General features: G+C 40.7%; 1 protein-coding gene across 2 annotated transcripts in view; it reads right to left on the bottom strand.

The window, feature by feature from the left end:
* The window catches only part of LOC123999706 (double C2-like domain-containing protein beta), a 323,615-nt gene that overhangs the window by 292,569 nt on the left and 15,195 nt on the right, over positions 1 to 15,851 (bottom strand). For both annotated transcript variants that reach the window (XM_046305710.1, XM_046305711.1), the window contains exons 3-5: positions 15,049 to 15,192; positions 14,756 to 14,885; positions 4,895 to 4,981 (exon numbers count right to left, since the gene is read on the bottom strand). In XM_046305710.1, the coding sequence (XP_046161666.1) occupies positions 4,895 to 4,981; positions 14,756 to 14,885; positions 15,049 to 15,192 (361 nt within the window). The remainder of the gene's footprint in view (positions 1 to 4,894; positions 4,982 to 14,755; positions 14,886 to 15,048; positions 15,193 to 15,851) is intronic.

Genomic DNA, 15,851 nt, shown 5'->3' with positions numbered 1-15,851 from the left:
GGTCATGTCGAGTGATGGTATCTTCAACTGTGCTAATGCACAACTCAGCCTATGTCATTCTCAAAAGGAGATCGTTTATGGAGGATATCATAGGTCGTCAATGGAAGAATGGAGTTCAGACGATTTCTTGTAAATTTTCAGAGAAAGACGTTTGTTACCATATAGAATTTCCCGGAGGAGAGTAGCCAGCATGTCGGCAGGCTCACAAGAGGAGGTCTTGGGAATCAACAACATTTTGGTCGTCCTTCTTGCCTCTTGGTCAAAAGGTCCATGGCTCTTTGGGAAGGTAAGTACTTGACAATGTATTAGCCTATGTTAGAATATTGTTTCAACGTTGTTATTTAGGTAATAATGGAATAACTTTGAAGAGTTTGGTTTGTCAACGTCTGCTCAGCTCCCCGGCATCACGTGCTCTATTCAATAGCTTTTCTGACATCTGGGGACATTTTCTCTCAGAGATAGAAATGTAAAAAACTATATGTAATGGCCTGAGACTACAGATATAAACTCAGGACCTTGTCTTTTAAAGATAATTCATAAAAATACAAATAACTTCACAGATCTTCATTGTAGAGGGGTTAAACACTGTTTCCCAAGCTTGTTCAATGAACCATAAACAATTAATGAACATGCACCTGTGGAACGGTAGTTAAGACACTAACATCTTACAGATTGTTACAAATTGTTACAAATTGTTTTAATGACTCCAACCTAACTGTATGTAAACTTCCGACTTCAACTGTACATATATAAACAACAAAGTCGTTTTCATTTCAAGCTAAAGTGTACTGTTAGCTAGCTAATGTTGGCTGGCTGGCTCGCGAGCTAAAGTTACGTGTATGATCTTATTATTCATAGTTCAGCACCATTTGCTTGCCTAGTTATAGCCTTATGTTAGCTAGCTAACATTGAACCTGATTTGTTAGTTACCTGCAGATTCATGCAGGGTAGTAACGTAATGAGTTGGGATTATGGCTCATTCTTTAGCTAGCTACATGTCTTAACAAAAAAAAAAGACTCCACTATGCAAGTAACCATTTTGGGTGCGTTCATAAATTCAGTCTGGCCATCTACTCCGATTTCAGAGCACTCTAGTCTGAGTGTGCCAGAGCGCAGAATAACTGATGAATTTACGAACGCTCAACATATGTTGAATATGGCCGGTGTCAGTAAACGTTTGCAAAAAAAGAATAATAATTACATTGTTGCCAGCAGCACAGTTACAGTCACCAACGCTCTGGATAACATGAAAACAGCCTAACCAGCTCTTCTAAGGCGAGTAAAATGGTCAGAGTGGGGTGTTCTCACATTTCTGTCTGGAAGTAGGTAGAAAGCTAGGCAATGTTAGCTTGGGTGCTTGACTGCCGTTATGAGGTCAGAACGCTCAGATCAACCCTACTCATAGGCCAGTGTGCGCACTGAACGCTCCGAGAGTGAAACCCTTTACAAAACGGACAATCTGACAGTACAGTAACCAACACGCTGGATAACATTAAAAAAACAGCCTAACCAGCTCTACTAGGGCGAGTAATGTACAGTAAGCCATTCTTTGTGTCTGGAAGTAGCTAGAAAGTTAGCCAGTTAACAGCAGTCAAGCACCCAAGCTGTTAGTACAGAATGCTCGGATCAACCATTAAAGAGATGGGTGGGGCTAAAGCTTAAGAGGGTGTGAACGATGCTGAATGGGTGTATACAAAGAAGAGCTATCCAGTTGGTACCAAAACGTTCAACGTTTATTAACTTTCAAAGCAGAATTATCTTCCCATTGTTCCTCAAATATAGTGTATGATATACCATTTTGTATTCTTTTATCCAATGTAATTATTATTCTTTATTTTTTTTACTGAATTTTGCTAAATAAGACTGAATCAAGGTAGTCGGTCACAAATGATCTCATCAATAAGCATGTTATCAACCAGAAACAGCACGGCAATGATCATTTTAAGGATCATTTTCCAGAAAGAACACACGTACAGTGGTGAGTTCGACCGAGTGAGCATGAGCCTAAAAACCAATAAGCATTTGACCTGTCCCTTCGAGATAAGCACTGCTCACAGCTATCACAGAGTATTTCAACACTGTGACATAAAGCATATATCAAATCAAATTTTATTTGTCACATACACATGGTTAGCAGATGTTAATGCGAGTGTAGCGAAATTCTTGTGCTTCTAGTTCCGACAATGCAGTAATAACCAACAAGTAATCTAACTAACAATTCCAAAACTGCTGTCTTATACACAGTGTAAGGGGATAAAGAATATGTACATGAAGATATATGAATGAGTGATGGTACAGAGCAGCATAGGCTCTACAGTAGATGGTATTGAGTACAGTATATACATATGAGATGAGTATGTAAACAAAGTGGCATAGTTAAAGTGGCTAGTGATACATGTATTACATAAGGATGCTGTAGATGATATAGAGTACAGTATGAGTGAGTGAGTGAAAGAGTGAGTGAAAGAGTGAGTGAAAGAGTGAGTGAAAGAGTGAGAAAGAGATAGAAAGAAAGAGCGAGAAGAGTTGAGAAAATAGAACTGGGGTAAACTAAACTCAGGAGGGGCGCCTCCACAGAGGCATGTCAGCCCGAGCCCAAATCCGACTGAAGACAGCCATGTTGAGTAAGCACCTCCATCATCTGAGGAAGACCGATAAGGTGCCCTGTCAAACACTGCCTTTCAGTGACTATCTGCTGGAGCAGATTCACAGCGGAGGGAAATGAAAAATGAAGACTGCCTTTCAACGCACAGTGTGTGGTTCAAAAACATTTGCACATTTTTACATAAACTTCTTTATGGTACAGTGCCCTCTCTCAATCCTCAATCCTGCACAGCCATGGAATTATTCATGTGCTCATGTGATTTCTCCGCTAAAACCCACCATGTCCTCCTTTTACCTCCACCTCCCCTGTTACAGTCCAGACTACTTAGTGATCCATACATCAGGAGGAAAAGAAACTGGCGGCCTACCTGAAACCAAGAAGTTATGTGCTGTAAGGTAATAATTGTGGGTCATCAATTTAGAGGCTCCATCTAATCAGCTTTTTGGAGGAACGACTGGGATATGGCTTTCCATGAGGGGAAAGTGGAAAATTACTTGAATAATCTGGATATAGGCCTACATAATATGGAGGTAATAATATTATGGTAATATTAAGTGCTTCAGATGTTTAATTATTCCCCACACATGAAACAAACTCCTCGTTGAGAGAGGCCAATTAAAATAATCCTATAGTATAGTGAGTGAATATGGTCCATTGACTGCTGTTACTGTGCTTCACAAAAAGGTGTTTGGCTTGAATTACCAATATAAAAACTGAAATAATGCACATCCATTTAGTCTATGGCCAGGTATCAAGATCCTGATCCATGATTGATATACAGTGAGGGAAAAAAGTATTTGATCCCCTGCTGATTTTTTACGTTTGCCCACTGACAAAGAGGAGAGGGACAAAATCCCTCCTGAGATGTGTGCAAACCTGGTGGCCAACTACAAGAAACGTCTGACCTCTGACTGCCAACAAGGGTTTTGCCACCAAGTACTAAGTCATGTTTTGCAGAGGGGTCAAGTACTTATTTCCCTCATTAAAATGCAAATCAATTTCTAACATTTTTTGACATGAATTTTTCTGGATTTCTTTGTTGTTATTCTGTCTCTCATTGTTCCAATAAACCTACCGTTAAAATTACACTGATCATTTCTTAGTCAGTGGGCAAACGTACAAAATCAGCAGGGGATCAAATATGTTTTCCCCCTCACTGTATGTAGGTGGAGAGAATGACAGGATTAAACGGGAGAACACCTTTGATATATGGGAGGGCATACGCCAGAGACTAGACTGATCTGGATGTCAGTCCTACTGTATCACGCTCTACGGGGCTGTTCCTAGATCCTTAAAAAGGTTTGAAAAGCTACTGGAATTGAATGCAAATGTTTAACCACTTTGGGAAATCCTGTTCCTCTTTTGTGCTAAGTAGATAGTGATATCTTATTAGCATTACACTGGGGATAAATGGCTCATAGCAGCACATTTCTGAGGAATAAACCCATACTCCGTAATGAGAATGATTTAATGTTACACACCTGATGACATAAAATATAAATTCAGATTAAAAGATGCCTGGATGGAAACATGACGTACCCTCAGAGGTCTAGAATGCTCCATGCCGATACTACAGTGCTGACACATCCCTCGAAACAACCCTTCATCGTAAACACTTATCGCTCTTTTATCAGCATCACAGGAACATTTCCATAACCCAAAATATGAATGTGGGGATAAACTACCATTGGACCTACTTCCCAACCAATAAGCTCCACAGTGATTCATCCACACTGCTATGATAATTAGATAAAAAGCCACACAGCTAATGAAACCAGCGTGTGAGGGCATAGAAACTTCATGAAGTCACAACGGGTTACCAGACACAAGGTTCCTGCTATAGGGGGCAATCAGGAAGACAAGAGGCTTTTTCCCTCAAATCAGGCTCCTGTGCATTGTAAACAAGACTGTGGTGAGATGCCCATCCAGATCTGGCCAGCCCTGCTGATGACCACTGGGCCTCCAAATCAAGCCCCGAGAGACCCTTATTCCTGGACGAAAGCCAACCTGCAGCAATCTGCCTGAAGTCTGTAAACTAGTTACAGACATGTAGTATCTGTCTGTGGTTCTACATTGTCTCTGGCTGCTGCTACTGAGCTACAGGTACATAGTTTCCATAAAATTATACCATTTTGCTTCTCCATTTTTATTGCACTTTTCTCAAACTGACAGTGGTTAATTAATAGGATAAACCCCTAATCAATGTGTAGGAGAATAATCAAAAAGCATGTAGTTGGCATTTCAATGTATACTGTAGATGGGCTATCCAGTTGTAGGGATGTACATTACCTCTCTGTGTTCACTGCAGATCTTGCACAGCCACTGGGTTGTTTTCTGACTGCACTGGGTCTCAATGCCACATTTGGTGCATGCTTTCTGTAAGAGGGATACAAAAAAAGTTTTGGTTTTTAAATAGAACAAATTCAAATTGACCATGAGAGGAGTAACTTGAGTAAAAATGGACAAAAGGGGCAGCAGGGTAGCCTAGTGGTTAGAGCGTTGGACTAGTAACCGGAAGGTTGCAAGTTCAAACCCCCAAGCTGACAAGGTACAAATCTGTCGTTCTGCCCCTGAACAGGTAGTTAACACACTGTTCCTAGTCAGTCATTAAAAATAAGAATTTGTTCTTAACTTACTTGCCTAGTTAAATAAAAGGTAAAAAATATATTTACTTAGCTATAAAGTTTGCTGCTGTATTTTGTAACACTAAAAAAGCACATGATAATTTTACAGTTTGACTTGCAATTGACCATGTAATTTCAAGCAAAAGGCAAATCTTCCACATTGAAATTGAAAGCAGTCAGTGCCAAGCCCAACAACCCGGTAACTCATAAAATTGCAGAGTGTTGGAATATATACTGTATATTATGCAATAACAAAATGTATTCTATAAGAAATATAAAGGACACTGGTGCCTTCTTTTTTTACATTGTTCAAACAACAGAACTCTTAGTAAAATCACTGATGTGTGACTCTAGAGTACCATCAATAGTTATTTACATGTTGTAGTTATTTACAAGTTGAAAATTTGCTGAGCCATCACAGCCAACTTCGTGAGGTTGAAAAGTTCACAGAAAAGTCACTCTGACAAATCATGTATTTCCACAAGTCAAGTCATTGCACAACACAACCACAAACAAAGGGGGTGAGTCACTTCAACATGTAGGCTTATGTTGAATTCCAAATCGGCCCCAACACACTAGGAACTCCAGTAGACCGCTTCCTTCTGCCTTCTGAATGGCTGGCTGGGTGGAGTTTCGCAATATTGCATCAATCTATCCAGTCCCCTCAGATCTACAGCAGTGGCTAGGGGGTAAGGGCTAAGGGAATAAATGTTGAACTGAACATTAATCCAAATCCTCAGAAACATACACTTTATATACAAAAGTACTTCAAATTAGTGGATTCGGCTATTTCAGCCACACCCGTTGCTGACAGGTGTACAAAATTGAGCACACAGCCATGCAATATCCATAGACAAACATTGGCAGTATAATTGCCTTACTGAAGAGCTCAGTGATTTTCAACATGCCACCTTTCCGACAAGTCAGTTTGTCAAATTTCTGCCCTGCTAGAGCTGCCCGGGTCAACTGTAAATGCTGTGGTCTAGGAGAGACAACCCGGAAGACGCTGGGCCAATTGTGCGCCGCCCCATGGGTCTCCTGGTCTCGGCCGGCTGCGACAGACCCTGGACTCAAACCAGGATCTCTAGTGGCATAGCTAGCACGGCAATGCAGTGCCTTAGACCACCGCGCCACTCGGGAGGCTGAAGGGAAATCTTAACTCTACAGCATTCAATGACATTCTCGATGATTATGTGCTTCCAACTTTGTTGCAACAGTTTGGGGGAAAGTCCTTTCTTGTTTCAGCATGAAAATGCCCCAGTGCACAAAGTGAGGTTCATACAGAAATGGTTTGTCGAGATCGGTGTGGAAGAGCTTGACTGGCCTGCACAGAGCCCCGACCTCAACCCCTTCGAAACCTTTTGGATGAATTGGAACGCCAACTGCGAATCCAGGCCTAATCGCCCAACATCAGTGCCCAACCTCACTAATGGTCTTGTGGCTGAATGGAAGCAAGTCCCTGTAGCAATGTCCCAACATGTAGTGGAAAGCCTTCCCAGAAGAGTAGAGGCTGTTATAGCAGCAAAAGGGGGACCAACTCCATATTAATGCCTGTGATTTTGGAATGAGATGTTAAATGAGCAGGTGTCCACATACTTTAGGCCACGTAGTGTGTTTGTATGCCCTTAACAACAAAATATGGAGCTCATCACTGTCCACCTAGTGTAGTCGTCAGCAAAGAGAGAGCTTGTTGGGATACAGCAGTCTAAAAGCTATACAATTACATTGGGCACCATTACGTTCTAAGGGACCTTAAAGGTAGACAGAGCGAAATGACTTGAATATCACAGCAGATATTGAGATGAGCGAGCTGCAAGACTTTGCTCTCACAGTCACACACAGTGTCTGAGCATGTGCACAGGTTCGCTTCACGTGGTTACAGCATGGTAGTCACGGGGCCAAAACAGTGGAGAAGTTGAGCCTTGCGCTTCAGCGCTCTTTGTTGGCGAAATTGGCCCACTATGCTGTTTACTTTCCACATCTATGTCATATTGCTGAGTCCAACTCAAGAATCGGTTTGGAAGCAGGGTTGATTATGATGTTCTAAAAGTCACAGGAAGGAAGCTTTAATCAAGCCTTATGTAATGCAGGAGAGAGCTTGGCTGAAGTGCCCATAATTGCCTTGCCTGAAGTAGCTTAGTGATTTTAGTCAGCGAGAGACAACGAGAGAAGGAGAGAGAGAGACAGAGGGCTAAAAGGTAGAATAATTTCTGGGTCTCCGTAGATCAAACATTTTCACTCAACTGCTATCAGCTTAAATAAACAGTGACACATCTGACCCAATAGTCTCTCGTAACAGAATGTTAATATAAACGCAATATTATGTCAAAAAGCATGTACTGAGTTACAGGATTATTGGCTCAAAAACACCTGATTATAGCCATCTCATCTGTACTCTGGATATAGAGCGTAGTCTGATGGATGTGTAGACCTGTCAATTTTCACATCCAGAGCACGTCTTCTTCTGAAGACTTGTGTCACCTAGCGACCAAGACGTCTGTCTGCCTTCCAATTACATACTAACAAATCTGGGCTATTTGTGTTTGGACTTTGGGCATTTATTGACGATACCTAAAAAAGTCAAAAAGTATTAGATATGCAAACATATGAATTAGATTAAATGTGACAGATATATGCAGCACTACTGTGGGGGACTCACATTTGTTTAATTGAGTAAGCAGCTTTCTTAAAATGTTTTTAAAATCTCATTATGTTTGCTCATCCCCAAATAATGTTGTTGACCGGTCCTTTACTTGTAGCCAAAGCATAAATGACAAAACCCACTTAGTAAAAAAAAATCTCAAACTTGTTTTTGAAACAAACCATTAAAAACAAATGCTTGAAATTTGCTTGGAGAATGACATCATCCTTCTTGGCTGGGACAGAACCTTCTGGATTGGTCGAGCAGCTTTTTCAAAAACAAAAATATAAATTCTCCGGTGGGGAGAAGGAGACTAGCGGAGACACAGGCTCAAGAAGGTACACAAACTGCTAGAAAGCCAAGCAATCCACAGGCAGTGTTATCAAAACAGACAAAGCCTATACAACAACTACCTCGCCAGTCACTTATATTTCAAATCATGTGGTTTATAAGTTGGCCTGCTGGATGTTTAGAAGCAGCAAGCTAGCATGCTAACGTTTGCTATCAAGGCCAACTTAGCTAGCTGCTTAGCCAAGACCAAAGCAAGCCAAAGCATCAACCATCATATTTTGTTTTTTACATTTTAGTCATTTAGCAGACAGAGTTAAGAACATTCATTTTAAGATTGCTAGGTGGGACAACCACATACCTCAGTCATAGTAGGCACATTTTCATAGTAGCTATTAGCAAAGTCAGTGCTATTTTAAATCCAGTGGTTTGTAGCTACAGTACAAGTTGGATGTCAAGAGGAAACCTAGTTAGCAGTTGTTGACATATAAAATAAATGTCATATTCTATCAGGAAAATGACATGTTTGACTTTCAGGAAAACATATTGGTCAAGCTCAGGCACTTCATCCATTTTTGGATGCCTTTTCCAATTTGTAAAGGGCATAATACTAATAGGGTGGAAATTATGAGCCAAAATTAGTCATAGCGCTGTGACTGAGCAAGACTGAGATAGCATAATGCTAAACACTTGAACAGGATTTAACTTCTCTTTTTTAATTTTTGAAATAATTTAGCCAAACAGGGTGGACACTTATGAGTGGAACATACAGACTAACAACATGAAACATGGGCAAATAAATATAAACACACCGTTTTATCTATCTTTGCACCATAGTTTTCCCACTAAAGAAATTATGACAGTTCCTGAATGTGGTGTCACAGTAGAAAGGGGATTGTTTTCTTAAATGGAGAATTACAACAACTAAACAGGGTGGAAAGTGATCAGGGACATACATCTTAAATAAAATAATACATACAATAATCAAAACTTTGACGAAAGAGACTAAGACTATAAAATAATGACGATTTTAGACATAGTATAATTTTATGGCTTATATTTCTTCTGAATGTTGAGAAATAACACCTGGGGACATGGCAACAACGCCTACACGCACTGGCAAAAAGTGTTTAAAATGCATAAAATTCCCTTTCAGGATCCGTATTTGGGTGTTTTTAAGGTAAACAACACCTGACCTTGTATTTAAAGCCTTTTGGAATCCATATTTTACACTAAATAAGACATTTTATTTCCTGTGGACAGAAATGGCACCGCACAATAGGAATGACCCAGCTAGATAGCAAGTTGTGATTGCTAGGAGCTAAGCTAACTAATAGCTAGCTCAATGAAAATGTCAGGAATAGTGACAAAGCAATGGACATAAACGGCTCACGCTTGTAAAATAATCAGTCTGCATTTATTGCTGTTACAGTAAAGTGCCTTAGTCGTTCCATCATGTGTTTCCAAAACCTGAATCCATCCATCCATACTACTTGACGACAGACAATAGCCTTCGGTTTTTTTTTTTTTTTTAATTAAGCAAAGCCTGCTTGGCAGTGTGTGCAGCCCTGCCCCATGTGGAGTTAGTAGCTAACTTGAATATCCGAGCGTATGCACGTCACATTGGCAGAGCAAATGAGCTTTTCTTGACCAGTATAAGGCCAAGCAGGGAAACAAAGAAAAGCTGCTTTAACATAAATAATTATCATTTGCTAGGAAGGACATTATTACATTCATAGTGTCATTACTGTTTTGTAAATATTTAATTCAAATCTGGAACACTGGACATATACTTTAATATTCAGAATTTGCCAGAAAAACTTTTGTCTAAAATCACAGTGTGTATCAACCTCGTTGTGACGTAAAGGTGTGTGCGTTATACTGAGATAAATGCCATCACACTCACACCTGCAGTGAACTGAGGGTCTTACACATCATAGCAGTGTGTGTGTGTGTACACTTCATTCCCTGGATAGCCCTGCATTTGCTCTATGACACAGCCTTATACAGTCCAACCTGTCATCATAGAGTATCACTCAGCATTATAACTAAGTTTGGGACAGGACACTAAATATAATCAATGCCTCCACACCTGTCTATCCCAGTTTGGATGGTGAAGATGAGGACCACATATCCATCTCCTAGGAGAGACTAAACACAGACTGCTCTTTGCCTGTCTTTTAGGGCTGTGCTGCCCTCTCCTGGGCCTTACATTTACTACTTGGCTTTTCTTTCCTACACACTTCAAACTGACCTCTCAACATTTGCTTTAATGATACATAAAACAGTCTAGTGTAGTCCAGGAGTTTGTATATGGTCATGAGTATACTATTTTGAACTTATCGTGAGTGATTAATATTCCATTGAGAAGCAAGCACTTTGCAACGTCAACAAATCTAGAATATTTTTCATTTTTTACAACTATATCAGGGAAATTAGTAGGGGAATTAGTATAACCAGAACTGTATGCCACGTTTGATTTGAAACAGTATGCTATTTTATATGGTTTATCATGATCACTCCTGCTTTCATGCTTAGGTAAGTGATTAGAGATTCACATCTGAGGTCTCTGCTGCAACGCTATGGTGAAAAGTGATTACTGCAAGCTGGCTATCCAGTTAAGCCCATAATTTGGAAGAGTGAATTGAAATTGCTATTCACTACAATGTTTAAATCTTATAGTATTTTGCCTTGCTTGGCAACAGTTATTATGATATAGACATGAAAGAGCTCTTGTAAGTATCTGTTTGAGATGATAATCCACATCATAAGCACTATTGAATAGCTAAGGACCCTGGGACTAAACACCTCCCTCTGCAACTGGACCCTGGACTTGCTGACAGGCATTCCCCTGGTGGTAAGGGTAGGTAACAACACATTCGCCACGCTGATCCTCAATACAGGGGCTCCTCAGGGGTGCGTGCTCAGTCCCCTCCTGTACTCCCTGTTCACTCATGACTGCACGGCCAGGCACGACTCAAACACCATCATTAAATTTGCCGATGACACAACAGCGGTAGGCCTGATCACCGACGACGACAAGACAGCCTTTATGGAGGAGGTCAGAGACCAAGCCATGTGGTACCAGGACAACAACTTCTCCCTCAACATGATCAAGACAAAGGAGATGATTGTGGACTACAGGAAAGAGAGGACCGAGCACGCCCCCATTCTCATAGATGGGGCTGCAGTGGAGCAGGTTGCGATCTTCAAGTTCCTTGGTGTCCACATCACGAACAAACTAACATGGTCCAAGCATACCAAGACAATCGTGAAGAGGGCACGACAAAACCTATTCCCCCTCAGGAGACTGAAAAGATTTGGCATGAGTCCTCAAATCCTCAAAAAGTTCTACAGCTGCACCATCGAGAGCATCATGACTGGTTGCATCACTGTCTGGTATGGCAACTGCTCGGACTACGAACACAAGTCACTAGAGAGGGTAGGGTTAACGGCCCAGTACATCACTGGGGCCAAGCTTCCTGCCATCCAGGACCTCTTTACCAGGCGGTGTCAGAGGAAGGCCCTAAAAATTGTCAAAGACTCCAGCCACCCTAGTCATAGACTGCTCTCTCTGCTTACCGCACAGCAAGCGGTACCGGAGTGCCAAGTCTAGGTCCAGGAGGCTTCTAAACAGCTTCTATCCCCATGCCCTAAGACTCCAGAATCTCAAGTCAAATGGCTACCCATACTATTTGCAGTGCCCCCCATCCCCTCTTTATACCACGGCAACTCTGTTGTCATTTATGCATAGTCACTTTAATAATGCTACCTACATGTACATACTACCTCAATTCCCCTTTGTATTTCTTCCCTTCTGATCTCATTACGTCCCAGTGCCACTCTAGCGCAGAAGAGTTGGAGAAAACACTGGGAAAGGCTATGACCAGTATAGATAGTATAGATAAAGCTACTGATCATAGGAGGTGGTCAGTGGGCTTCGAGGTCAATATGTCAAGCAAACAATATCTGTAGGGAAATACTCTGCAATTGTATTGGTTCGCTGTTATAAAGAGTAGTGAATGCATCTCATTTTCAAGCCTCTAATTTAATCAAGAGTTGGAAAACATTGGTCTACTTTTCATTCTTCCCCATTTTAGAGTATTTCAACAAACTGACATTGGCCAGATATCTCCCTTACTAGAGCGAGGCAATATAGACAAAAAGTTATATCACGATAAATTGACCCATTGTGCTCGATAACTAGAAATACAACATTCATTTTATTTTCATGCAGTTACTTTCCAATAGCGGAAATGGTCTAGACTAACATTTTCCAGTGCCATCAAGAAGTAAGACAAGAAAGAAAGCTATTTCATTTAACATGTTCAGGGAATTCATGATTGATATTTTGATGCGCAACATATCAAAATAGAATCCAGAACAATCAGATTAGCACAGGTACAGCCGACTAGCATTAGCTAACACTCACTAGCAATATTTGTAATATTTTTTACAAATCGATACTTGGAGTCAAAGTATCTATATAATATTGTCCAAAATAATAATGTGATATGTAACTGTATTGATTAGAGGTCGACCGACTAATCGGAATGGCCGATTAATTAGGGCCGATTTCAAGTTTTCATAACAATCGTAAACCTGTATTTTTGGACGCCGATTTTTTAAAGTAAATATATATATACACACACACATACATATATATATATTTTTTTACAACCTTTATTTAACTAGGCAAGTCAGTTAAGAACACATTCTTATTTTCAATGACGGCCTAGGAACGGTGGGTTAACTGCCTTGTTCAGGGGCAGAACGACAGATTTTCACCTTGTCAGCTCTGGGATTCAATCTTGCAAACTTACGGTTAACTAGTCCAACGCTCTAACCACCTGCCTCTCATTGTACTCCACGAGGAGCCTGCCTGTTACGTGAATGCAGTAGAAGCCAAGGTAAGTTGCTAGCTAGCATCAAACTTATCTTATAAAAAACAATCAATCACAATCACTAGTTAACTACAAAAGGTTGATGATATTACTAGTTTATCTAGCAAGTCCTGCATTGCGTATAATCAATGCAACGATGGGGGATGATTTAACAAAAGCGCATTTGCGAAAAAAGCACAATCGTTGCACGACTGTACCTACACATAAACACCAATGCCTTTCTTAAAATCAATACACAGAAGTATATCTTTTTTAACCTGCATATTTAGAGAAAAAAAGCAAGCAGTATTAACCAGGTAAAATTGTGTCACGTCAGGGTATATGCAACAGTTTGGGCAAGCCTGCCTCATTGCGAACTAATTTGCCAGAGTTTTACGTAATTATGGCATAACATTGAAGGTTGTACAATGTAACAAGAATATTTAGACTTAGGGATGCCACCCATTAGATAAAATATTGAACGGTTCTGTTATTTCACTGAAATAAACGTTTTGTTTTCGAAATTATAGTTTCCGGATTCGACCATATTAATGACCAAAGGCTCGTATTTCTGTGTGTTATGTTATAATTAAGTCTATGATTTGATATTTGATAGAGCAGTTGGACTGAGCGATGGTAAGCAGCAGCAGCAGGCTCGTAAGCATTCATTCAAACAGCACTTTTGTGCGTTTTGCCAGCAGCTCTTCGCAAGCACAGCGCTGTTTATGACTTGAAGCCTATCGGCCTAATGGCTGATGTAACCGATGTGAAATGGCTAGCAAGTTAGCGGGGTGCACGCTAATAGTGGTTCAAACGTCACTCGCTCTGAGACTTGGAGTAGTTATTCCCCTTGCTCTGAAAGAGCCGCGGCTTTTGTGGAGCGATGGGTAACGCTGCTTCGAGTGTGGCTGTTGTCGATGTGTTCCTGGTTCGAGGCGAGGAGAGGGACGGAAGCTATACTGTTACACTGGCAATACTAAAGTGCCTATAAGAACATCCAATAGTCAAAGGTATATGAAATACAAATGGTGTAGAAAGAAATAGTCCTATAAATACTATATTAACTACAACCTAAAACCTCTTACCTTGGAATATTGAAGGCTAATGTTAAAAGGAACCACCAACTTTCATATGTTCTCATGTTCTGAGCAAGGAACTCAAACGTTAGCTTTTTTACATGGCACATATTGCACTTTTACTTCTCCAACACTGTTTTTGAATTATTTAAACCAAATTGAACATGTTTCACTATTTATTTGAGGCTAAATTGATCTTATTGATGTATTATATTAAGTTAAAATAAGTGTTCATTCAGTATTGTTGTAATTGTCATTATTACAAATAAATAAATAAAACAAAATCGGCAGATAAATCGGTATGGGATTTTTTTTGGTCCTCCAATAATCGGTATCGGCGTTGAAAAATCATAATCGGTCGACCTCTAGTTTTGATCCCCCCAGCACTAAATTACATACTCTGGTTGTAAAGTGGTGCCAATACCTAATCACCAAAAATGACAGACGTAAGCAAAATTGGTTCGATAAGAGGAAGGAAATGTCAGTGCAGGTAATTTTCGGTTTAATGTCCCAGCTCTATCCCCTACAGTACTTTCAAATACTGGGAAGGATTAAAACCAAAGGCACTGCAACCTTTCAGGACTGTTTGGGCCTCTGCTATGGTACAACAGTAGAGTAGGCAGTGTGGTGACCTTTACCTTGCAGCAGTCCTGACAGAAGATGGACGGGTTTCCCAGGAGGCCCAGGACCTCCCCACACAGCAGGCACTGGGACAGGCCATTCCCCAGCGCACTCTTCTTCATGTTGTCCAGACGCTCCACCAGCCTCCTGGGACACACACGCACACACACACACAGTTACAGAATGGACACAGAGGCTAAAGTTGACTATGTGCTGCCACTGACGGCTCATGGATTGACAGTCCAGATAAACAGAAAGTCCTGGTTTTATTACCAACGGTGTGTGTGTGTGTGTGTGTGTGGTGTCCTACCCGATGCGGAGCTGTTCAATCTGCTCAAGTTGCTCAGCCCTGCGGATGACACTAAGGATGATCTCCACCTCCTGCTGCTCCAGCATCTGGCTTTTCCTCTGTCGATCTGTACGGAAGGTGTGCACCGACCAGCCTGTCTGCAGCCTGGGACACAAACAAAGAAGTTGCTTCACGATGTCGATCAATTCAATTCTGCTGTGTCATTCATTACATGTGGCAGTGCAGGCCAAAATTAAACCTGTGTGATGTGACAAACAGAAGAACCATGCTTATGCAAGTATGCACACCTTACAAAAATATATACAGTTGAAGACGTAAGTTTACATACACTTAGGTTGGAGTCCATAAAACTAATTTTTCAACCATTCCACAAATGTATTGTTAACAAACTAGTCTTGGCAAGTCGGTTAGGACATCTCCTTTGTGCATGACACAAGTTTTCCAACAATTGTTTAAAAGACAGATTATATCACTTATAATTCAATTCCAGTGGGTCAGAAGTTTACATACACTAAGTTGACTGTGCCTCTTAAACAGCTTGGACAATTCCAGAAAATGAAATCATGGCTTTATAAGCTTCTGATAGGCTAATTGACATAATTTGAGTCAATTGGAGGTGTACCTGTGGATGTATTTCAAGGCCTACCTTCAAACTCAGTGCCCCATTATTTGACATCATGGGAAAGTCAAAAGAAATCAGCCAAGACCTCAGAAAAATACATTGTAGACCTCCACAAGTCTGGTTCATCCTTGGGAGCAATTTCCAAACGCTTGATGGTACCACGTTCATCTGTACAAACAAT

The sequence above is a fragment of the Oncorhynchus gorbuscha genome, linkage group LG16 (assembly GCF_021184085.1).
Source record: "Oncorhynchus gorbuscha isolate QuinsamMale2020 ecotype Even-year linkage group LG16, OgorEven_v1.0, whole genome shotgun sequence".
Lineage (NCBI taxonomy): Eukaryota > Metazoa > Chordata > Actinopteri > Salmoniformes > Salmonidae > Oncorhynchus > Oncorhynchus gorbuscha.
The sequence above is the reverse complement of the archived record's forward strand: the minus strand, read 5'-3'. Positions and strand labels throughout refer to the sequence as shown.